The sequence below is a fragment of the Magallana gigas genome, chromosome 8 (genome assembly GCF_963853765.1).
Source record: "Magallana gigas chromosome 8, xbMagGiga1.1, whole genome shotgun sequence".
Taxonomy (NCBI): Eukaryota; Metazoa; Mollusca; class Bivalvia; order Ostreida; family Ostreidae; genus Magallana; species Magallana gigas.
In genome coordinates, this window is record NC_088860.1 from 48571584 (window position 1) to 48596248 (window position 24665).

The following is a 24665-nucleotide window of genomic DNA, read 5'->3' on the forward strand; positions in this document are numbered from 1 at the left end:
ACAATTGCCATGTGTCAACGAACTTTTAGGACAACCTTCGAATGCATGACGTTGCGTTTAAATATACGGTAAAATTGCGACGTCTTGCTAAAAACGGAACATTTTTCAGCGTGAATTTCATGATGTAATGTTTAAACCACACATATAAGTTATATACCATTGGATTTAATAAATTCAAGGCTTTTGAAAATGTTTTGTGCTCTGCATATTTATAACACGGCAAATTTCGGCCAATAACGTCCCTTGTTCTTTACAATATCTAAACTCTACCGTCCAATTAAACGTAAATGGACAAATGTTCACTGTGAAGCAGGTTTCCAGCGGTTTTACAATAGGTTATAATTATATTACTGTTTCATGTAAAATGCACTCGAACCAGGTCATTTTCTAATCTATCGGTGACTTTCAAATCAAATCTCGTGTTAACATTAAGGGCTTGATCCAGTGAGAGATAACAGTAAATAGTTACTAAGTAGTAAAGGGAGAAGTCAATACAAACGAATAATGATTTTAGAGAATCCAATTTGTGATAATAAATTTTGTACAAATGACATGTGATGAGGAGCAGTGCTCAAACTCGAAAATTTAAGGGAAAAATACAAATCAGGAGCAAAGTAAACACGGACATCTACAAAATTTAGAGGAAGGATAAGGTGCCATGAAGTGAGTCTCCTCAGCTCACCGGTCACAATCGCCTCGTGCTCTTTGTTGTAATCGGGGAAACGGATAATCTGTAGACACTTTGGTGATTAATAATGGCCTAACAATAAGTACGAAAAACGTCAGTCAGCGCCTAACTTACAAAAAAGAAAAATACACAATCCATGGAACAAATATTTTGAAAAAAAAAACCACTTCTGTTTTTAACCCACCACTTGATAAAAATGGCTTTCAATATTTGTCAAATCAATCTTAATGAATTTATCTATAAAAAGTTACAAAACCAAAATTAAACCTTATTATGAAACATTTTTTTTTTATTTGACCAGGGGTAATTAATAAGATCGACAAAAGCTTTATTCGGCCAAAAACTCGCTTTGAAGACATGCAGTAACAAAACTATAATGATTTTTTTTTCACATCTAGGTTGCAATATTGTAGCCATCACTTTATACATTCAGTTGCAGAAAAATTCCTTGACATTTAGGTTTAAAAAATATATGTTGGGGTTTGAAATGCATAAAGTTGATGTATTGTTGAGACAAAGCGTCATGTTGAACTTTAAATATACCTCCGATCACGGTCTGTTGATGTCGTGAATACATACTCTTATCCTATGTCATTCGACAAGAGTGTAAAAGATTCAAAATCGTCACAAAGCAGTAGACATCCATAATGCACGAGCATTGGTTTTGCTGTTGTGACTTTAAAGCTGTAAATGTTTTCTTCAAATTATATAATATTTTATTAAAGGGGCATGGTCACGATTTTGGTCACAAATTATTTTTTCGATTTTAATGTTTACAATGTTTTAGTAAGGCATTTTTAATAGGCAAGCAAAATGTGAGTGTCATTTGATGAGTTAAAAGCGAGTTACAGAGCTTACAATTCTTCGCTATGTAAACAAGCGTTTGTTTACATTTCGAATGTTGAAGTGAAAATTCCAGTTATAGACCTAAAATAAATGTGTTGATCGTTAAGAACTGTTTATTTATGCTTTAAATGAATAATAATATAGACAAGTCAGCTTTTAAACAGATTTTTTACTAGTATATTCAACCTATGTAAACAAAAACAGGGCGAGAGCCTTGTTTACATCACAAAGAAATGTGATCCCTGTATCTTGCTTAAAACTCAACGACGGGCACCCAAGTTTCATTTGATCATTAGAAATACATTCCTTAAGCATTGCAAATAATAAAAACTAAAAAATAAATCGCAGATATATATATATATATATAAATGACCATGCCCCTTTAAAGTACGGATTTTAAATGTCATTAATCAAAATCATTAATTTTGTACCAAAAGTTTAAACGATTAAATATTATGATGAGATGATATTAATCTTCTTGTCAAATGCTTCAAAAAATATAAAACAGAATAACTTTTATCTTTCAGAATCGCTACTTGATCAAGCAATATTTCAGCTGTGGGAGGAAGACGACAGCAAATTTGTTTCAACAAGAGCTTGTAAAGAAGTAGAAACACTTATCAAAAGTCAGAATCTAGTGATCGTGACCGGTAACTCTGGGTCAGGAAAATCAGCCATTATTCAACATATAGCGTTGAGGTATAGGGTCCAAGGCTGGACAGTGAAACCAGTATATAACGTGAAGGAAATCACTGATACATATTCCTCAGTAGATGTATTACAAAGCAAAATCCTGTTTGTATTCAATGATCCTATTGGCAACGAATTGTTTGACGAAATTGCACATAAATTATGGAGAGAATATGAAGAGAGGTTAAAAGCTTGTCTGAAAGAAGTCAAAATGTTATTATCATGTAGAAAATATATTCTGCTTGATAATAGGGTTAAAGGAATGTTAAACGATAAATCATGCAGCATTGATCTTAGTGATGACAAACATAAACTGAATAATGAAGAAAAAGAAACCATTTTAAGGAGTTACGCATCAAACAGTGGTCTTTTAAAAGACGATATTAGTGGAATTTTGACGACTGAGGAGTATTTTCCGTTATTATGCAAACTTTATTTTAGCGACGAAAATAACCAGACAATAGGACCGCGATTTTTTAAAAGAACCTTTTAACGTATGTCAGGAACAAATAAGAAATTTCAGAAATGACTCCAAAAAGGAATGCAACGAAAAATACTGTGCTCTTGTTCTCCTTGTTCTGTGTAACAATCAGCTTTGTGTTGAGGATATACACAAAAACGATTGCTTAAAGGAAAAATTTAAACTTGCTTTGAAACTCTGTGGAATGATGGCAAACACAGCATCTCATATTATTGGTGACGCTCTGAAGACTCTAGAGGGATTTTTTGTCAAAAAGATTAACGACACGTATCATTTTTATCACGATTTTGTAATGGAAGTTACCACTTATGTGTTTGGAACAGATTATCCACGAGAAACAATACAGTATTTCGATATTGGTTTCCTTAGACGACGCGTAAACTTAAAAAGCAGTATCGACAATAGAAAAGAAGTTGATATATTTACCATATATTTAAATGATAAATATGTTAGCGATCTAGTGGATAGACTTTTTAATGATGTATTTGGGGATCGTCTGTTGGATGTTGTTCTCAATCCATGTATGAGGAATGAGAAGGTGGCTACATGTTTCATACAAAAATTAAAAGATAGCCCCGAAAAACTGCACAACTTACTTGCCAAAGAACAGCTTCACGAAAAGTTTAGAAGGCAAGAAGATGATCAAGAATTAAAACAATCATTTGGTTCCAAACTTGAGTTTCTGTATTATGAAGATAAAGTGCAAATTCTTAGTGCTGTCATAGTATTTTGTCATACAAATGTATCAAAACATTGTTTAGAAACTCTACAGCGAATGCGAAATTCTCTTAAAGATACTTCTCTTTTTTCTGCAGTATGTTGCAATGGTTCGATGGATTTGTTAAATGTCTTTCCAAAAGAACAAATTAGATGGTTTTTGATGAAAAAGTGGGGGGGATACTATCCTATTCACATTGCCTCCCTGTTTCATAATCATGAAATACTGCGGGAGCTGATTCAGGTGAAGAATAATGTGAATTTTAGAACGGAGATATTTGAACATACTCCCTTGATGTTGGCAGTTTTAAATACGGACACAAGCGAACAAAAAAATAAGGAAACAAGAAATCAGTCAATTGATATCACTGTTGAACTTTTACTGACTCATGGAGCTGACATTAATTTATGTGATCCATTCTTAGGGAGTCCTCTCCATATTGCAAGTTGTGAAGGGCGCAATCACACTGTAAAATTGTTGTTAAGAAAAGCAGCAGATATTAATTCATGTGACACTTACAATGAAACTCCTCTACATAAAGCCAGTCAATGGGGACATGAAAGCACTGTACAACTTTTATTAGATAAAGGAGCAGATATCAATTCATGTGACACAAACAAAGAAACTCCTCTTCATAAAGCAAGTGAAAATGGACACGAAAGCACTGTACAACTTTTTTTAGAAAAAGGAGCAGATATTAATTCATGGGACCTAAACAAAGAAACTCCTCTTCATAAAGCAAGTAAAATGGGACACGAAAGCACTGTACAACTTTTATTAGAAAAAGGAGCAGATATTAATTCATGTGACACAAACAAAGAAACTCCTCTACATAAAGCTAGTGAATGGGGTAATGAACGAGTTGTACAACTTTTATTAGATAAAGGAGCAAATATTAATTCATGTGACACAAACAAAGAAACTCTTCTACACAAAGCCAGTGAAGAGGGACATGAAAACACTGTACAACTTTTATTAGATAAAGGAGCAGATATTAATTCATGTGACACAAACAAAGAAACTCCTCTACATAAAGCTAGTGAATGGGGTAATGAACAAGTTGTACAACTTTTATTAGATAAAGGAGCAAATATTAATTCATGTGACACAAACAAAGAAACTCCTCTACACAAAGCCAGTGATGAGGGACATGAAAACACTGTACAACTTTTATTAGATAAAGGAGCAGATATCAATTCATGTGACACAAACAAAGAAACTCCTCTTCATAAAGCAAGTGAAAATGGACAATAAAGCACTGTACAACTTTTTTTAGAAAAAGGAGCAGATATTAATTCATGGGACCTAAACAAAGAAACTCCTCTTCATAAAGCAAGTAAAATGGGACACGAAAGCACTGTACAACTTTTATTAGAAAAAGGAGCAGATATTAATTCATGTGACACAAACAAAGAAACTCCTCTACATAAAGCTAGTGAATGGGGAAATGATAGCACTGTGCAACTTTTATTAGAAAAAGGAGCAAATATCAATTCATTTGACACAAACAAAGAAACTCCTTTACATAAAGCCAGTGAATGGGGAAATGATAGCACTGTACAACTTTTATTAGAAAAAGGAGCAGATATTATTTCATGTGACACAAACAAAGAAACTCCTCTATATAAAGCAATTAAATGTGGACGTAAAACCACTATACAATTTTTATTAGATAATGGAGCAGATATTAATCTGTGTATCCCAAACGAAAAAACTCCTCTACATAAAGCCAGTAAATGGGGACTTGAAAGCACTGTACAACTTTTATTAGATAAAGGAGCCAATATTAATTCATGTGACAAAAACAAAGAAACTCCACTACATAAAGCAAGTAAAAAGGGACACGAAAGCACTGTGCAACTTTTATTAGATAAAGGAGCAAATATTGATTCATGTGACACAAACAATGAAACTCCTCTGCATAAAGCAAGTAAACAGGGACACGACCGCACTGTACAACTTTTATTAGAAAAAGGAGCAAATATTGATTCATGTGACACAAACAATGAAACTCCTCTACATAAAGCAATTAAAAGGGGACATAAAAGCACGGTACAACTTTTATTAGAAAAAGGAGCAGATATTAATTCATGTGACACAAACAAAGAAACTCCTCTACATAAAGCAATTAAAAGGGGACATAAAAGCACGGTACAACTTTTATTAGAAAAAGGAGCAGATATTAATTCATGTGACACAAACAAAGAAACTCCTCTACATAAAGCAATTAAAAGGGGACATAACAGCACGGTACAACTTTTATTAGAAAAAGGAGCAGATATAAATTCATGTGACACAAACAAAGAAACTCCTCTACATAAAGCAATTAAAAGGGGACATAACAGCAAGGTACAACTTTTATTAGAAAAAGGAGCAGATATTAATTCATGTGACACAAACAAAGAAACTCCTCTACATAAAGCAAGTAAAGGAGGACATAAAAGCACGGTACAACTTTTAATAGAAAAAGAAGCAGATATCAATTCATGTGACACAAACAAAGAAACTCCTCTACATAAAGCAAGTAAAGGAGGACATAAAAGCACGGTACAACTTTTATTAGAAAAAGAAGCAGATATCAATTCATGTGACACAAACAAAGAAACTCCTCTACATAAAGCAAGTAAAGGAGGACATAAAAGCACTGTACAAATTTTATTAAATAAAGGAGCAGCTATCAATTTATGTGACCTAAACAAAGAAACTCCTCTCCACAAAGCAAGTATACTGCAAAGTGAAAGCACTTTACAACTTCTATTGAATAAAGGAGCAGATATTTATTTATGTGATATAAACAACGAAACTCCTCTACATAAAGCCAGTGAATGGGGACGAGAAAGCACTGTACAGCTTTTATTAGAAAACGGGGCAGATATTAATTCATGTGACAACTACAAAGAAACCCCTTTACAAAAAGCCATTAGAACGGGACATGAAAGCACTGTACAACTTTTATTAGAAAAAGGAGCAGATATCAATTCATGTGGCACAAACAAATAAATTCCTCTATATAAAGACAATAAATGCTGACATGTAAGCATTATTCAACTTTTATTAGCTAAAGGAGCAGATATTAATTTTTGTGACAATAAGAAACAAACTCCTTTACATATCGCCGGTTATTGGGGGCATGATAGCACTTAGCATGTTTTAATAAGAAAATGCGCCAACGTAAATTTACGCGATTACGGCGAAAGAAATCCATCCTTGGATCCAGAATCCAGAAAAAAGAGAAAACACATTTTATCAAATCATTGTTATTAAGTAAAGCAGCAAACCTTACGTCATGTCTTGATAAAAAAAACAAATTATTTTAGATATAGCCAGTGGAGAGGGACACAACAGCACTGACAATTTTCATTTGTAAAGTGAAGCTTATCCTTCTCAAATACTGTTCATCAGTAAAAGTTGACTCCTTTACCAATTAAAAGTATTAAGTAAAGGAGTCAATTTTTATTGATGTGTTTAGGAAGGATAAGCTTCACTATATTAAGCCAGTAAAAAAAAAAAGGTAAAAGCATTTTGAAGTTTTAATAAGTCAAAACGCAGACATTAATTTATGTGATCAATACAAAGAAACTTTTCTTCATAAAGCCAGTAACCAGATGCCTGAATCAACTGTTTTTCAATTTTTTTGAGTAAGGTAGCAAATGTAAATTTAAGTAATTTATTCCAAGAAACTCATCTGCATAAAGTCGAACAAAACAGACATGGAGACATTGTGCAAATTTTACAAAGTTATTTAGCAGACATTAATTAATGTGATCAATTTTATCTAGCATTATACCAAATTAAATATATAAAGCTGTATGTTTCCAGTGTTTTTAGACCAAAGCTTAAAAAAATATTAAAACATTATTTTTCTCTATGAGTATTGGAAATTGATTGATGTGTACAATGAACATTTTAATGAACAACGTTATAGAATGGCGTGTGTATCGGGTATAGCAAATCATTAAATCTAACACGGACAGTGAGTAAACATTAACTTGTATGTAATTAGTTGCTATCAAATTCGCTTTTTTATGAATCAAAGAGTAATATATGAATCAGTTTATACTCAACTACACAGCGTATTTCATTGTAATCACTATTTTAGTATGTTGATACATTTCAAATTTAGTTGTATTACAATTGTACTCACTATTTTGATATTATGATGCATTTTAAATTGTTTTGTATTTCAACTGTTCGCACTTTATTGCACTATTGGCCGCTTGATGCAAAGAATGTTCAGGAAATTATTGGCATTGCACAAATTGAACTCTGTTATAGCTGAGCTAATAAATTATGGTGAGTTTTTCATACTCTTTCTTGATTTTTCTTCGTATACCAAAATAAATGTTATAAAGTAATTGACCTGGTATATGAGCAACATATCATTTGTTTTTCGGTTATTTCAGAACATCCGATATCAGACAAACATAAAATAGCTAAGGCGTAGCAGTATATTTATTCTATCGTTGGACCAACAGACCTGTCAGCATTAAATTAGACCAATTGAATTAACATTCGTTTGTTGGTCTTTGTTGATATGAAATAAACTATAAAGAATACATATGCTTCTTTAAATCGTGTCTACAAATAAGGAAGACTGGGTGGTAAACAAACTAACAACTGATATTCCTTCAATATTCTTACTAGTATATGCTTCGATTATTATTATTAAGCGAAATATTTCAAATCTCTTTTTGGGAGATTTATGTAGTTCAAAATAGCAACGACCATTCAGTCTCCTTAAAAATCATTTAGCGTTAACGCACTTTGAAAAAAAATTGAAATTCGAAGTGCATAAATCTCCAACAAATTCTACGCACTTAAATATGTTTAAGTGTGTTACAGGTATAAGTATAATATTTAAAAGTAAAACATATTTCCATCAAACCATCCACGTTTTTTTTTCACAGTGCGCTTATATCGACGGCATCCACTTGCTTTGATATTTATATGTGCATTCTTTTGATCTAACAGGTAACGCAATTTGTTTTTTTTTCAAAAGTTAAATATAACAGATCACTGTGTTTATATTGTGTTTTCTTTTTTACCCCTAACTTTGAAAATTCGTACTTGTTTACGACAGTTTGATGTTTTTTTTGAATGCTTGTTGTTTTTAAGTTTGTAAACTAACACAGACTAAACAAGAAATAAACAATTTTATAATAAACAGTTTTATAAAAAAAATTTTCAAATGCAGTGAGATTATAAGAGTATCAGATATTTATGTTATGAATTAGTTTTTGTTCTAAGATAAACGATCACATACATTACGTCGATTATCGATAATTGAAATTGTACAGGTTATATCGTGCTAAAAATTTCATCATTTTGATCGCATGATTCAGTAAAAAAAAACCATTAGAAAATCATTCAATAAAAAACTAGAAAATTATAATTAAAGCATTTAATGTTATGTGTCATGTCAACATAGAAATTGGATCATTATGCAATCTATTTTTCTGCAACAATTAAACAAATGTTTGTAAACAAGACCGCTCGTAGCATATTTGTCTGCATGTTCGCGCCTGGACCTGTTAATGCTTTACTTTTATATTAAACGCCTTACTTGTTTGAACCCTGTCTTGTAGAATAATAAAGATATGCTAAGCATATCTGACAACAGGCAAACATTTACACTAGATTTTCGGACAGTTCAGTACAACATTTTACAACTATATACATTATTAACAAAAAAGGTTCTTAAAAGTCAACGGGTTTCTAACTCATGACTTGCAAAATCAGAAGCAGACGTTTAAAATATAAATCAATACCCTCTAAAGATCTAGTTTATGAGAGAAAAGATATTAGAATATTACATTTTAGTATGTTAATCATTTATTGTTCATTTCAAAAGGGTGAATTCATGTCACACAGAATTAAGGTTTCACACTCCTTCTTATTGTCCATGTGGCTGTCATTAACATACAGTCTGTGTCTTTTAACTTTATCCTTTAATGTAATTTGTGTACACTGAGTGCACACTTGCATAAACAAAACAATCCTCCAGATATTTTGATCAGTGGTTAGTCACCACATTATCATGTGGTACATATGTAACATGAAAAGATGTATAGTTATTGTTTGAATAAATTTTACTTTCAAGCAGTCATGCTAATACAGATGATGAGAATGAAGATAAGGATAATAGGACTATTGGTACTTTGCGGAACGGAACGGAACGAAACGGAACCAGTTAAGAGGCCCCCAACGGGGAAACATATTTTTTTTTAAACGCCAATATTTCAATTCAACCTATTGTAAATAGAAGATTGTTTTACAAATTTGATGTTTGAATGGACCGTGTATTACATGACATATGCTACAGTAACTCATTGCTCTATAAGTCATTACATGCTTCTTTCCCGAGAAAACCTAAAGTCACTAGTTGTTTCAAGATGTTAGATTGACACTGGACATATAAAGTTAAGATTTAAACCAAGTCAATTAATCTGTATACATGTGTAACATCGATGAAAATAACTTATGTAATCTTTCTTCTGAATAGATTTCTTCTGATTCCGTTCCGTTCTGCAAAATACCATTACCCGTGTGGATATTGGTATTTAACGGAACGGAACGGAATCTTTTAAAAACACAATTTATTTAATGGACAATATAACAGCTACTCGCCGTTCCTCGAATTTTTTTTTTATTAGATTCTTTAGAGATGAATGAAAAAAAGCTATCAAATCAATTCAGTCATCTTGTGTATGTGGTAATTATAAATTTCAGCGTTAAAGATATATTTTATCGAAAATATCAATAAAAATACTTGATAGTCTTATTATATCCATATTATACCAAGCTCATTCGCAGCGCAGTGATAATATTGATAAAAATACTTCATAGTCTTATTTAAAATATATTAGAATGAATGATGATATATAACAAATGTTGTTAGCATACTTATGAATAAATTTCTTAGGATTCCGTTCCGTTCTGCAAATTACCAATACCCGTGTGGATATTGGTATTTAACGGAACGGAACGGAATCTTTTGAAAATTTAAAAATAATAAATATATTATAACAGCTACTCGCCGTATGTTTATTTCTATGTTCTTTTAGGACAAATGAAGCAAACAAACAAACCATTTCATCAATTCAAGTGTATATCATTCCTGTGTTGTGTACAACGATAACTTTTATTTCATTAATTATATTAAATTACTTTCACGGGTAATATTACTAGTTTGTTCATCAAGCTAGCAATAACACAATGTACATGTTTATCCTATATTACGTAGATTTCTAAAATATAATAAGCACAAGTTTAATATTCATCACTTAAAGTCATTTCATTTCCTTTACCATATATTTAAATGATAAATATGTTAGCGATCTAGTGGATAGACTTTTTAATGATGTATTTGGGGATCGTCTGTTGGATGTTGTTCTCAATCCATGTATGAGGAATGAGAAGGTGGCTACATGTTTCATACAAAAATTAAAAGATAGCCCCGAAAAACTGCACAACTTACTTGCCAAAAAACAGCTTCACGAAAAGTTTAGAAGGCAAGAAGATGATCAAGAATTAAAACAATCATTTGGTTCCAAACTTGAGTTTCTGTATTATGAAGATAAAGTGCAAATTCTTAGTGCTGTCATAGTATTTTGTCATACAAATGTATCAAAACATTGTTTAGAAACTCTACAGCGAATGCGAAATTCTCTTAAAGATACTTCTCTTTTTTCTGCAGTATGTTGCAATGGTTCGATGGATTTGTTAAATGTCTTTCCAAAAGAACAAATTAGATGGTTTTTGATGAAAAAGTGGGGGGGGGGGGTACTGTCCTATTCACATTGCCTCCCTGTTTCATAATCATGAAATACTGCGGGAGCTGATTCAGGTGAAGAATAATGTGAATTTGAGAACGGAGATATTTGAACATACTCCCTTGATGTTGGCAGTTTTAAATACGGACACAAGCGAACAAAAAAATAAGGAAACAAGAAATCAGTCAATTGATATCACTGTTGAACTTTTACTGACTCATGGAGCTGACATTAATTTATGTGATCCATTCTTAGGGAGTCCTCTCCATATTGCAAGTTGTGAAGGGCGCAATCACACTGTAAAATTGTTGTTAAGAAAAGCAGCAGATATTAATTCATGTGACACTTACAATGAAACTCCTCTACATAAAGCCAGTCAATGGGGACATGAAAGCACTGTACAACTTTTATTAGATAAAGGAGCAGATATCAATTCATGTGACACAAACAAAGAAACTCCTCTTCATAAAGCAAGTGAAAATGGACACGAAAGCACTGTACAACTTTTTTTAGAAAAAGGAGCAGATATTAATTCATGGGACCTAAACAAAGAAACTCCTCTTCATAAAGCAAGTAAAATGGGACACGAAAGCACTGTACAACTTTTATTAGAAAAAGGAGCAGATATTAATTCATGTGATACAAACAAAGAAACTCCTCTACATAAAGCTAGTGAATGGGGAAATGATAGCACTGTGCAACTTTTATTAGAAAAAGGAGCAAATATCAATTCATTTGACACAAACAAAGAAACTCCTCTACATAAAGCCAGTGAATGGGGAAATGATAGCACTGTGCAACTTTTATTAGAAAAAGGAGCAGATATTAATTCATGTGACAAAAACAAAGAAACTCCTCTATATAAAGCAATTAAATGTGGACGTAAAAGCACTATACAATTTTTATTATATAATGGAGCAGATATTAATCTGTGTATCACAAACAAAAAAACTCCTCTTCATAAAGCCAGTAAATGGGGACTTGAAAGCACTGTACAACTTTTATTAGATAAAGGAGCCAATATTAATTCATGTGACAAAAACAAAGAAACTCCTCTACATAAAGCAAGTAAAAAGGGACACGAAAGCACTGTGCAACTTTTATTAGATAAAGGAGCAAATATTGATTCATGTGACACAAACAATGAAACTCCTCTGCATAAAGCAAGTAAACAGGGACACGACCGCACTGTACAACTTTTATTAGAAAAAGGAGCAAATATTGATTCATGTGACACAAACAAAGAAACTCCTCTACATAAAGCAAGTAAAGGAGGACATAAAAGCACGGTACAACTTTTATTAGAAAAAGAAGCAGATATCAATTCATGTGACACAAACAAAGAAACTCCTCTACATAAAGCAAGTAAAGGAGGACATAAAAGCACTGTACAAATTTTATTAAATAAAGGAGCAGCTATCAATTTATGTGACCTAAACAAAGAAACTCCTCTCCACAAAGCAAGTATACTGCAAAGTGAAAGCACTTTACAACTTCTATTGAATAAAGGAGCAGATATTTATTTATGTGATATAAACAACGAAACTCCTCTACATAAAGCCAGTGAATGGGGACGAGAAAGCACTGTACAGCTTTTATTAGAAAACGGGGCAGATATTAATTCATGTGACAACTACAAAGAAACCCCTTTACAAAAAGCCATTAGAACGGGACATGAAAGCACTGTACAACTTTTATTAGAAAAAGGAGCAGATATCAATTCATGTGGCACAAACAAATAAATTCCTCTATATAAAGACAATAAATGCTGACATGTAAGCATTATTCAACTTTTATTAGCTAAAGGAGCAGATATTAATTTTTGTGACAATAAGAAACAAACTCCTTTATATATCGCCGGTTCTGGGGGGCATGATAGCACTTTGCATGTTTTATTTAGAAAATGCGCCAACGTAAATTTACGCGATTACGGCGAAAGAAATCCATCCTTGGATCCAGAATCCAGAAAAAAGAGAAAACACATTTTATCAAATCATTGTTATTAAGTAAAGCAGCAAACCTTACGTCATGTCTTGATAAAAAAACAAATTATTTTAGATATAGCCAGTGGAGAGGGACACAACAGCACTGACAATTTTCATTTGTAAAGTGAAGCTTATCCTTCTCAAATACTGTACATCAATTAAAGTTGACTCCTTTACCAATTAAAAGTATTAAGTAAAGGAGTCAATTTTTATTGATGTGTTTAGGAAGGATAAGCTTCACTATATTAAGCCAGTAAAAAAAAAGGTAAAAGCATTTTGAAGTTTTGATAAGTCAAAACGCAGACATTAATTTATGTGATCAATACAAAGGAACTTCTCTTCATAAAGCCAGTAACCAGATACCTGAATCAACTGTTTTTAAATTTTTTCTGAGTAAGGTAGCAAATGTAAATTTAAGTAATTTATTCCAAGAAACTCATCTGCATAAAGTCGAACAAAACAGACATGGAGACATTGTGCAAATTTTACAAAGTTATTTAGCAGACATTAATTAATGTGATCAATTTTATCTAGCATTATACCAAGTTAAATATATAAAGCTGTATGTTTCCAGTGTTTTTAGACCACAGCTTAAAAAAATATTAAAACATTATTTTTCTCTATGAGTATTGGAAATTGATTGATGTGTACAATGAACATTTTAATGAACAACGTTATAGAATGGCGTGTGTATCGGGTACGCGGGCATGTTAAGGCTTCCCGATGCGATATGTAGAAAGTCACTTGTCTGTACTTCATACGATATGACGTCATAATTAACTTTGACGTCACGATCTGCATTCCTGTCGATAGTTCTCAGGGAATGTATCTTAACGTTAAAAGTGAATTATATCAAACCAGTATAATACCGCATGTTTCCTTTATATAGATGTTGCAGTTAATTCTAGACGTACAGAATTCATTCATATTAAAAACCAGTATCAAATAATCGGCAGTTTTAAAGCTTCGTTTTAAGTTAAAGACTATTTATAAACTAGTGGTTTGGAGACTCTCCCTGCTACGTGTAAACAACTGAATGAAGAAATTTTAATGCATGTAAAACAAGCTTGGCGCAGGTGAAAGATCAACACAATTTTAGAATATTTTACGTAAAATTGGTAGAGAATATAAGTACCAATGTGAATCGTGCTGCGGAAACCTTCGGATTTACCCCATTTTTTTGTAAATCGCTTTTGATTAGTAAAAATGTGCATTATTTTGATGATTTTGTGGAATGTTTCAACAATATTTTCTATAAACGAAATATCTATTTCTTTCCCAAGCAAGAACTTCAAAGTTTATGACTTAACAAAGGATTTTTCTTAAAAATATGTATGATTTAATGTCATTAATCACCTGCGCCGATGCGTTTTAACTAGATCATTTGCAATATTAGGATTCGCCTGTCACGTGATTACGAAGTACATATGACGTCACAAAAATGCATCAAATATAATGTTTAACATCGATGTCAATAAATGTAACATAGATTTAAAGAAATACTCCCGGTAAAATTATTTTTGCCATGATTCAAATAATATCGTTTTCCAGCCGTATTTTAGCATCGGGACGCCTTAACAATGCTGCGTATAGCAAATCATTAAATCTAACACGGACAGTGAGTAAACATTAACTTGTATGTAATTAGTTGCTATCAAATTCGCTTTTTTATGAATCAAAGAGTAATATATGATTCAGTTTATACTCAACTACACAGCGTATTTCATTGTAATCACTATTTTAGTATGTTGATACATTTCAAATTTAGTTGTATTACAATTGTACTCACTATTTTAATATTATGATGCATTTTAAATTGTTTTGTATTTCAACTGTTCGCACTTTATTGCACTATTGGCCGCTTGATGCAAAGAATGTTCAGGAAATTATTGGCATTGCACAAATTGAACTCTGTTATAGCTGAGCTAATAAATTATGGTGAGTTTTTCATACTCTTTCTTGATTTTTCTTCGTATACCAAAATAAATGTTATAGAGTAATTGACCTGGTATATGAGCAACATATCATTTGTTTTTCGGTTATTTCAGAACATCCGATATCAGACAAACATAAAATAGCTAAGGCGTAGCAGTATATTTATTCTATCGTTGGACCAACAGACCTGTCAGCATTAAATTAGACCAATTGAATTAACATTCGTTTGTTGGTCTTTGTTGATATGAAATAAACTATATAGAATACCTATACTTCTTTAAATCGTGTCTACAAATAAGGAAGGCTGGGTGGTAAACAAACTAACAACTGATATTCCTTCAATATTATTACTAGTATATGCTTTGATTATAATTATTAGGCGAAATATTTTAAATCTCTTCTTGGGAGATTTATGTAGTTCAAAATAGCAACGACCATTCAGTCTCCTTAAAAATCATTTAGCGTTAACGCACTTTGAAAAAAAAATGAAATTCGAAGTGCATAAATCTCCAACAAATTATACGCACTTAAATATGTTTAAGTGTGTTACAGGTATAAGTATAATATTTAAAAGTAAAACATATTTCCATCAAACCATCCACGTTTTTTTTTTCACAGTGCGCTTATATCGACGGCATCCACTTGCTTTGATATTTATATGTGCATTCTTTTGATCTAACAGGTAACGCAATTTGTTTTTATTTTTTTTCAAAAGTTAAATATAACAGATCACTGTGTTTATATTGTGTTTTCTTTTTTACCCCTAACTTTGAAAATTCGTACTTGTTTACGACAGTTTGATGTTTTTTTTTAATGCTTGTTGTTTTTAAGTTTGTAAACTAACACGGACTAAACAAGAAATAAACAATTTTATAATAAACAGTTTTATAATTTTTTTTTTCAAATGCAGTGAGATTATAAGTGTATCAGATATTTATGTTATGAATTAGTTTTTGTTCTAAGATAAACGATCACATACATTACGTCGATTATCGATAATTGAAATTGTACAGGTTATATCGTGCTAAAAATTTCATCATTTTGATCGCATGATTCAGTAAAAAAAAACCATTAGAAAATCATTCAATAAAAAACTAGAAAATTATACTTAAAAGCATTTAATGTTATGTGTCATGTCAACATAGAAATTGGATCATTATGCAATCTATTTTTCTGCAACAATTAAACAAATGTTTGTAAACAAGACTGCTCGTAGCATATTTGTCTGCATATGCGCGCCTGGACCTGTTAATGCTTTACTTTTATATTAAACGCCTTACTTGTTTGAACCCTGTCTTGTAGAATAAAAAAGATATGCTAAGCATATCTGACAACAGGCAAACATTTACAGTAGATTTTTGGACAGTTCAGTACAACATTTTACAACTATATACATTATTAACAAAAAAGGTTCTTAAAAGTCAACGGGTTTCTAACTCATGACTTGCAAAATCAGAAGCAGACGTTTAAAATATAAATCAATACCCTCTAAAGATCTAGTTTATGAGAGAAAATATATTATAATATTACATTTTAGTATGTTAATCATTTATTGTTCATTTCAAAAGGATGAATTCATGTCACACAGAATTAAGGTTTCACACTTCTTCTTATTGTCCATGTGGCTGTCATTAACATACAGTCTGTGTCTTTTAACTTTATCCTTTAATGTAATTTGTGTACACTGAGTGCACACGTGCATAAACAAAACAATACTCCAGATATTTTGATCAGTGGTTAGTCACCACATTATCATGTGGTACATATGTAACATGAAAAGATGTATAGTTATTGTTTGAATAAATTTAACTTTCAAGCAGTCATGCTAATACAGATGATGAGAATGAAGATAAGGATAATAGGGCTATTGGTACTGAAACAGATTTTTTTAAACGCCAATATTTCAATTCAACCTATTGTAAATAGAAGATTGTTTTACAAATTTGATGTTTGAATGGACCGTGTATTACATGACATATGCTACAGTAACTCATTGCTCTATAAGTCATTACATGCTTCTTTCCCGAGAAAACCTAAAGTCACTAGTTGTTTCAAGATGTTAGATTGACACTGGACATATAAAGTTAAGATTTAAACCAAGTCAATTAATCTGTATACATGTGTAACATCGATGAAAATAACTTATGTAATCTTTCTTCTGAATAGATTTCTTCTGATTCCGTTCCGTTCTGCAAAATACCATTACCCGTGTGGATATTGGTATTTAACGGAACGGAACGGAATCTTTTAAAAACACAATTTATTTAATGGACAATATAACAGCTACTCGCCGTTCCTCGAATTTTTTTTTTATTAGATTCTTTAGAGATGAATGAAAAAAAGCTATCAAATCAATTCAGTCATCTTGTGTATGTGGTAATTATTAATTTCAGCGTTAAAGATATATTTTATCCAAAATATCAATAAAGATACTTGATAGTCTTATTATATCCATATTATACCAAGCTCATTCGCAGCGCAGTGATAATATCGATAAAAATACTTCATAGTCTTATTTAAAATATATTAGAATGAATGATGATATATAACAAATGTTGTTAGCATACTTATGAATAAATTTCTTAGGATTCCGTTCCGTTCTGCAAATTACCAATACCCGTGTTGATATTGGTATTTAACGGAACGGAACGGAATCTTTTGAAAATTTTGAAATAATAATTATATTATAACAGCTACTCGCCGTATGTTTATTTCTATGTTCTTTTAGGACAAATGAAGCAAACAAACAAACCATTTCATCAATTCAAACATCTTGCATATGTGTATATCATTCCTGTGTTGTGTACAACGGTAACTTTTATTTCATTAATTATATTAAATTACTTTCACTGGTAATATTACTAGTTTGTTCATCAAGCTAGCAATAACACAATGTACATGTTTATCCTATATTACGTAGATTTCTAAAATATAATGAGCACAAGTTTAATATTCATCACTTAAAGTCATTTCATGCATATCTTTTACAATTTAATGCTATGCTATGGTATGCGATTTTAATGATATGCTATAAGATATTGTATGGTATGCTATGAGATTTGTATGGTATGCTATGAGAAATTGAATTGGAAGGCTTAATGATATGGTATGCTATGCTATGCTATGGTATGCTATGAGATTCGAACAAAAACGCCTCCATACACAGAAGAGTTCCACACATTTCGAAGTGAAATAATAAGAAGCCAAAGTATACCACAAATCTATCATGTAAACATTTATTTTTTCAAATAAAAACATTATAAACCGAGTTGAAATAATGTTGTATGCTATGCTATGGTATGATATGACGAATGCGATTCTATGAGATTGTATGCTATGGTATGAGATTCCAATGCTATGGTATGAGATTCCAATGCTATGCTATGAGATTTCAATGCCATGCTATGCTATGGTGTATGTTGTAAAAGATATGCTTGAACTGACTGTACCTTCCTTCTGAACAATTTTTTTCTGGTTCCGTTCCGTTCCGTTCCGCAAAATACAATTATCCGTGTGGATATTGGTAATTACTGGAACAGAACGGAATCTTTCAAAAAATGTATAATATGAAAAAAATAGCATAACAAGGTATTCGTGAATGTGCTTTGTATATTTTAGAATTCTTATTAATATGGGATATACATTGTGTTTTTACTAGCTTGATTAACAAACTTGTAAGATCACCAGTGTTTCCCTTTGGTAATAAAAGTAGGACACCAATTATTCTAGAACTTCTCCCATTTTTGTTCGAAATCATCTGATGCTTATTAATTACAAAGCTGCTATTTTTTAGGGGTGGGGGACTTAGATGCGGTACTAGCACTTTTAACTGTTTTGAGTCTTCCATGGGAAGGTACCACATAAGAACCATGTGTTATGGGGTCCCAAAATCCTCAATTGGTTGAACATAGTCATGATCCTCAACTGGCGAGCTTCATCTCACTACAGATCACTGACTAACATTTGAGTGTAATGACTGACTGCCCTGCAACCATGCTGTTCCAATATAACGGCTACCATGAGCACTGCTAACCCCCTCTTATGACTGCTGGGGAACTCGGTCCCACTCTGAGGGTACCCCTTACTACCAACATAGATATAACCTTATTCATCACTGTCAGGGTCTTCGTACATAAGAGCCTTCCAAGAGGGGTTAGGAGTGTTAAAGTGCACGGTATCCTCGTCACCAAGCCTACCAGTAGGGTTGAGGTACTCCGAGTTACTATGCCGGTGTAATGAAGAATAATGACTCCCGTAGAATAATGACCGGGGGTCATTTTTCTACGTAGAATAATGACCCCCCTAGCTGAAGAATAATTGGATTTTTCTGAAGAAAAAAGACCCAGGGGTTATTTTTCTTCATGTTAAACATGAAGAAAAATGACCCCCATAAAAAAATGACCCCCTCCCCGTAAACATGAATAGAAATTGGTTACCCCGTATCCAAGATATGACTTTGAAATTACTTAATTTTTCCCTCTATTTAACTGATTTTGAAGTTATAAATACCGAACTTGTAAATAAATCGCTGTATATAGTTTTTCATATCCGTAGCAAACAGGGATGGGGTCAATTACAATGGAAAGTAATTAATTAAATTACAATTACTTGCTTCAATTCTTCAATTAAATTACCATTACCATTACAAGAGTTTTCAAATGTAATTAATTAAATTACAATTACTTTACGAATGTAATTAATTAAATTACAAATTACATTTTGAAATTCATAAAAATTTAATAAAACTATGAATTATCTACAACACATAAACATTTAAGGAGGTATGTCTATAATGTGAATAAAATGTTGTCATAATCAAAATACTTTCACTGTTTGAGAATTTGCTAACTTCTCTGATAAGTAACAATTTTTGGAAAGAAAAAATATAAATTTGGTTTTATTTTTTATTTCAAAACGCAGGTACCGGTAGTTACAATATGGAGGTGTCCCTTACCACCTTAATATTCAATAAACATTTGAAAGTCATATCCCCTAACCTACACCTATCATGTCAACTCAAGTATTTCCTGCATGCAAAACTATTAAATGAAAACTTTCTCCTTTGCATTTTTATACACTATTTTTTCTTCTTTATAAATACAATGCCAAATTACAGGTTAATTTCAGGTAGAGGGCTGACTATAATTGTTATCAAAACACAATTCACACCTGTTGTTCTCTACCTCATTATCAAATGTTTGCAATAAGGGAACACACCCTGTGGACATGTTAGGCATCAAAAACTTAAAACCCATTTGAAGCCATGCATTTTAGCTCTATGTATTTTAGGCTGCATGATAGTTTATATAACACTGATTTTTTTTGTAAATTAAACAGTGATGTTTTAATCTAACTCAATGATAACTGACACACTAATTTTTCTAATAAGAAGGGAAATAAGTATTTTTTAAGAAAAAAGAGATCAAGCAAATTATCAAACACATGTACTTAATTAAATTTGGGAAACTTATGATTAAATATTGAATCACTGAAAAAATTCATTCTGAAAAATATTTAGTATGATATATATAATAATAGTTCTATACTTTTTAACTTCTCTTCCTCACTTGATCTTGTACCATTGACCATTAACCTCTACTGGCGTAATGGCTGCTGTCAGTGCCTACTAACTTCAGCTTGGTTATAATGCCTAATAGTGGAGTAAACTTTTCATAATTTTGGTTTCATCATTAATTATGGGTGATGAACTAGTATACCCAGCAGTTTGTATTGTGGAAATCCTCAATGCAAGTATAATTCATGAACAATATGATGAATATAGAAGATGCGACGGCGAAGCGCGAAGATGCGAAGACGAAAGTGCTAAGTTGCGAAGGCGAAGAAGTGATACTACTATCGCTTCTTCGCCTTTGCAACTTCGCACTCTCGCCTTCGAATCTTCACGCTTTCGCCTTTTTAGCTCACCGAGACGAAGTCAATGGGAGCATATGCTATACCCCCGGTGTCGGTGTCCGGAGCTGGTTAAAGTTGCAGCTCCTGTTTCTAAGCTATTACTTGTCCTCTCTTCACCAAAATTATATGGATGATGCATCTGGACCTACTGAATCTGGTTCCTAACTTTCAGATGCTGGAGGAGGTTAAGGTTTTTGGAGAAGGTTAAAGTTTTTGTTGCAGGTGCCCTTTAATAGCAATATCTAAGTCACTGCTGGTCCGTAGTTCACCAAACTTGCATGGTTGGTGTGTCTTATGATACTGATGCATCAGACAGGCTTGGGTGCTGAATCTGACCAATAGATTTCGGATCCTGGAGGAGGTTAAGGTTTTTGGAGCTGGTTAAAGTTTTTGTTGCAGGTGCCCTCTAATGATTATATCTTAGTTACTACTGGTCCTAAATTCATTAAACTTGTATGGATGGTGCGTCTTATGATACTAATGCACCTGACAGGCTTGAATGCTGAATCAGAGCCATAGGTTTATGGTTCTTGATGAGGTTTAGTTTTTTGGAACAGGTCACATGTTTTATAGATGATAGCTTGCATAATTGATTCAACTATATTATAAATGAAACGCAGAGGTTGCTTTAGATGCAGAGCCTGATCTCCATTATCAAGGATGCTAGAGAAATCTCCTACCTCACTCAAACCTGCTTGATAGATAGATGTGGTTGTTGTTAGATGACGTAACATGATTCCTATGATATACTATTGTATGGTATGAAACAATAATGTTTGATATGATACAATATAATATGATATGTTATATTATAAAAAATTATATGATACGATATTTTATGATATGATGTTGTATCATGATATTGTTATGTATAGTATTGATTATTATGATACAATATTGTATAATATTATATATATTGTATTATTTATTAATTATTTAATCACATGATACTATAACATATGATATTGCAATATATAATATTGCATCCTATGATATTATATTGTTTATTCTTTATATTGTATCACACAGTATTGTATAATATGATATTGGTTTCTGTAATATAGAATTATATAACATGAAATTGTATATATGATATTGAAATATTATAAACTATCGTATCAAACGATATTGTATAATATGATCTTGGTTTATATGATATATTATCATATTACATGAAATTGTATTTTATGATATTCAAATATATATTATTGTATCATATGATACAATATGTATAATATGATTGTATCATATAATATTTTACTTTATCCCATGATATTGTATCATTTATGTGACACAATGTTGTATCAAATTATGTTGTATTATATAAAACAATTTCATATAATTTATTACATACTTAGTAATAAATACAGGTTATTGGCATATGCGATACAGATGACATCACAAAATCCGTATCGGCCTCCGGGGCTGATACAGGTTATCAGCCCTCTAGGGCTGATACGGATCCGTATCACATCCCTTTCGGAACTCCTCTGCCTTTTTTCGCTTCGGCATTTTTGCATGTTTACAGACGAAAAATAAAATATTTTCAGTTACAGTCGACATTTTTAAGTGCAGTTGAAAACTTCAAATGCTAGCTAATGTTTAAAGCAGTCGACTTTGAAAACCTGATGAAATTCTGTTCTGTAGCTTCATGTTTGTTAAAACAAGAAGAACTCATATTTTTATTAAATACATGTACATGTGCAGACTTTTTTTCAAATAATATGAATAATCAATTTGTTCAAGTTGATGGGTTTTTTTAAAATTTATTACTAAGTATGTAATAAATATAATAATAGATACCCTTTTCCATATCACAGCTTGTATCAGCCCTCGACCAATATCATCCCTCGGGCCTTCGGCCCTCGGGCTGATATTGGAGTCTCGGGCTGATACAAGTTGTGATATGGAAAAGGGTATGTATTATTCTCTATGTATCAAATATGAAACAGTATCATACAATACTATATCATACTATATTATACAATATAATATCATATGTTTCAATGTTATGATGTATTATTGCAGTATGATATAGTTTCATATAATACTATATTGTATTATGTTTTATGATATTCTATTATTTGATCAAATACAATTATAATGTATAAAACATTACAATGCCATATCATACGTTACAATATCATATCACAATTTTTTTACGGTATTCTATGGTAATATATGATATATATTGTAAGCTTGATAGGATGCAATTTTAATTTTATATTATTGTATTGATTAACATATGAACATATGATATACGATATTGTTTCAAAACAGAATCCATGAATATCCAAGATCATAAAGGATGGTTTTCATATAATATGATAAAGGTGGTCTCATAAAGGTGATGCCTCATAAAGGTGATGCCTCGTCTCGATGAGGTTTGTAATCTGTGATTACCTATGTTTTATAATTGCGGAGCTCTCCATCGTTTAAAGGGTTCCGAGGCATATTTTGGATTTTTTTATAGAATTAATAAAAATAAAATTATCCAGGGGGATAGGGTCCGGACTCCCTCTCCCGTTTTACTGCGTAAAATTAATAATATTGAATTTTCCGGGGCCGGACCCCCTCTCCCCCTCTAGATCCATGCATGAGCAAGGGGTGTCGCATAATGAAATTAGAATGTTACTGTGTCGGTCCACGGTAAACAGACGGCTGGTAAGTGACAGGAGTCTAGAAGTGCATATGTACACATTGTGGCGGACATTAAATTTTGTGTGGAGTAGATAATGATTAGGCATAGCCAGCGCTGGTAAACATATATGTTACATGTACACATTAAAATATTTATAAACATTCATAGTAAGCGCGATGGACTAGCGCATGCATACCAATAATAGCATGGATTAATCGGAAAACCTTGGCGAGTACGGTGCCTGTATTAAAATCTATGTAATCGACCGAGACTTGCTGAATGCAATCAAAAAAGGTGAAGGCGAAAGTGCGAAGATGCAAGGCCAGAGTGCAAGTTGGGAAGGAGCGATAGTAGTATCGCTCCTACGCCTTCGCACATTCGCACTTTAGGCATCACATCTTCGCGCTTCATCGTCGCATCTTCGCACTTTTGCTCCTTCGCCTTCGCACTTTCGATTTTGCAACTTAGGTCGAAGTGGCCCTATCGGAACACCAAAGATATATGTAAATGTAATTGTTAAGATAACAACCATACCCCGATGCAATACGTCAATATCTTGTTATAACGGAAGGATTTTTATTTTGTAAGATATACCCCTTCTTTCACTTTAAGTTTATTTGAATATGAATTATAATTTCTGTTACTTTCTGTAAACTGCAGCAGTAAATATTACAATAGTGTAAAGACTATTTCACAAATAATAAAAAAAATATACTGAAAAACTTTAATCTACAAGGGGTTCATTATTCTACAGGGGTCACTTTTCTTCATGTGGAGTGTGCTCATTTTTATGAAAATGACACTTATTCTTCAGGCAAAGGGGTCATTTTTCTACGTAGAATAACCTAGAATAACTTCAGTATTTTAGTAAAAATGAGTGTTACTGTATTTGAAAGCCTGTATGTACTATGAAAATTAGTGAATTGATTGTAGGTGATAATTTTATAGTAGCAGGGAGTCATTCCTGTATTTTGATGTAAAGCATGTATGTCTCAT

At 32.1% G+C, this 24665-nt stretch overlaps 3 protein-coding genes across 3 annotated transcripts; all 3 read left to right on the forward strand.

Annotated features, from left to right (window-relative positions):
* The first annotated feature begins 3537 nt into the window (after positions 1-3537).
* Positions 3538-4783, forward strand: LOC136271033 (ankyrin repeat, PH and SEC7 domain containing protein secG-like). The gene has a single exon (XM_066070104.1). The coding sequence runs from the start codon at positions 3538-3540 to the stop codon at positions 4675-4677; it is 1140 nt and encodes a 379-aa protein (XP_065926176.1). The 3' UTR covers positions 4678-4783.
* On the forward strand, positions 4765-6642 carry LOC136271034 (ankyrin repeat, PH and SEC7 domain containing protein secG-like). The gene is made up of 2 exons (XM_066070106.1): positions 4765-4858; positions 5096-6642. Exons 1-2 carry the CDS (start codon positions 4765-4767, stop codon positions 6421-6423), a joined length of 1422 nt encoding a protein of 473 aa, XP_065926178.1. The 3' UTR covers positions 6424-6642.
* A 4678-nt stretch (positions 6643-11320) lies between these two features.
* LOC136271035 (ankyrin repeat, PH and SEC7 domain containing protein secG-like) lies at positions 11321-14776 on the forward strand. Its single transcript, XM_066070107.1, has one exon. The coding sequence runs from the start codon at positions 11321-11323 to the stop codon at positions 12935-12937; it is 1617 nt and encodes a 538-aa protein (XP_065926179.1). The 3' UTR covers positions 12938-14776.
* Positions 14777-24665: the final 9889 nt, after the last annotated feature.

What these genes read in the sequence shown, in the direction of transcription:
- LOC136271033 (XM_066070104.1), top strand. Translation starts at nt 3,538, where the DNA reads ATGGATTTGTTAAATGTCTTTCCAAAAGAACAAATTAGATGGTTTTTG.
- LOC136271034 (XM_066070106.1), top strand. Translation starts at nt 4,765, where the DNA reads ATGGGACACGAAAGCACTGTACAACTTTTATTAGAAAAAGGAGCAGAT. An exon ending in AACTCCTCTACATAAAGCTA is followed by an intron (nt 4,859 to 5,095) that starts GTGAATGGGGAA and finishes AATTTTTATTAG; the next exon opens with ATAATGGAGCAGATATTAAT.
- LOC136271035 (XM_066070107.1), top strand. Translation starts at nt 11,321, where the DNA reads ATGTTGGCAGTTTTAAATACGGACACAAGCGAACAAAAAAATAAGGAA.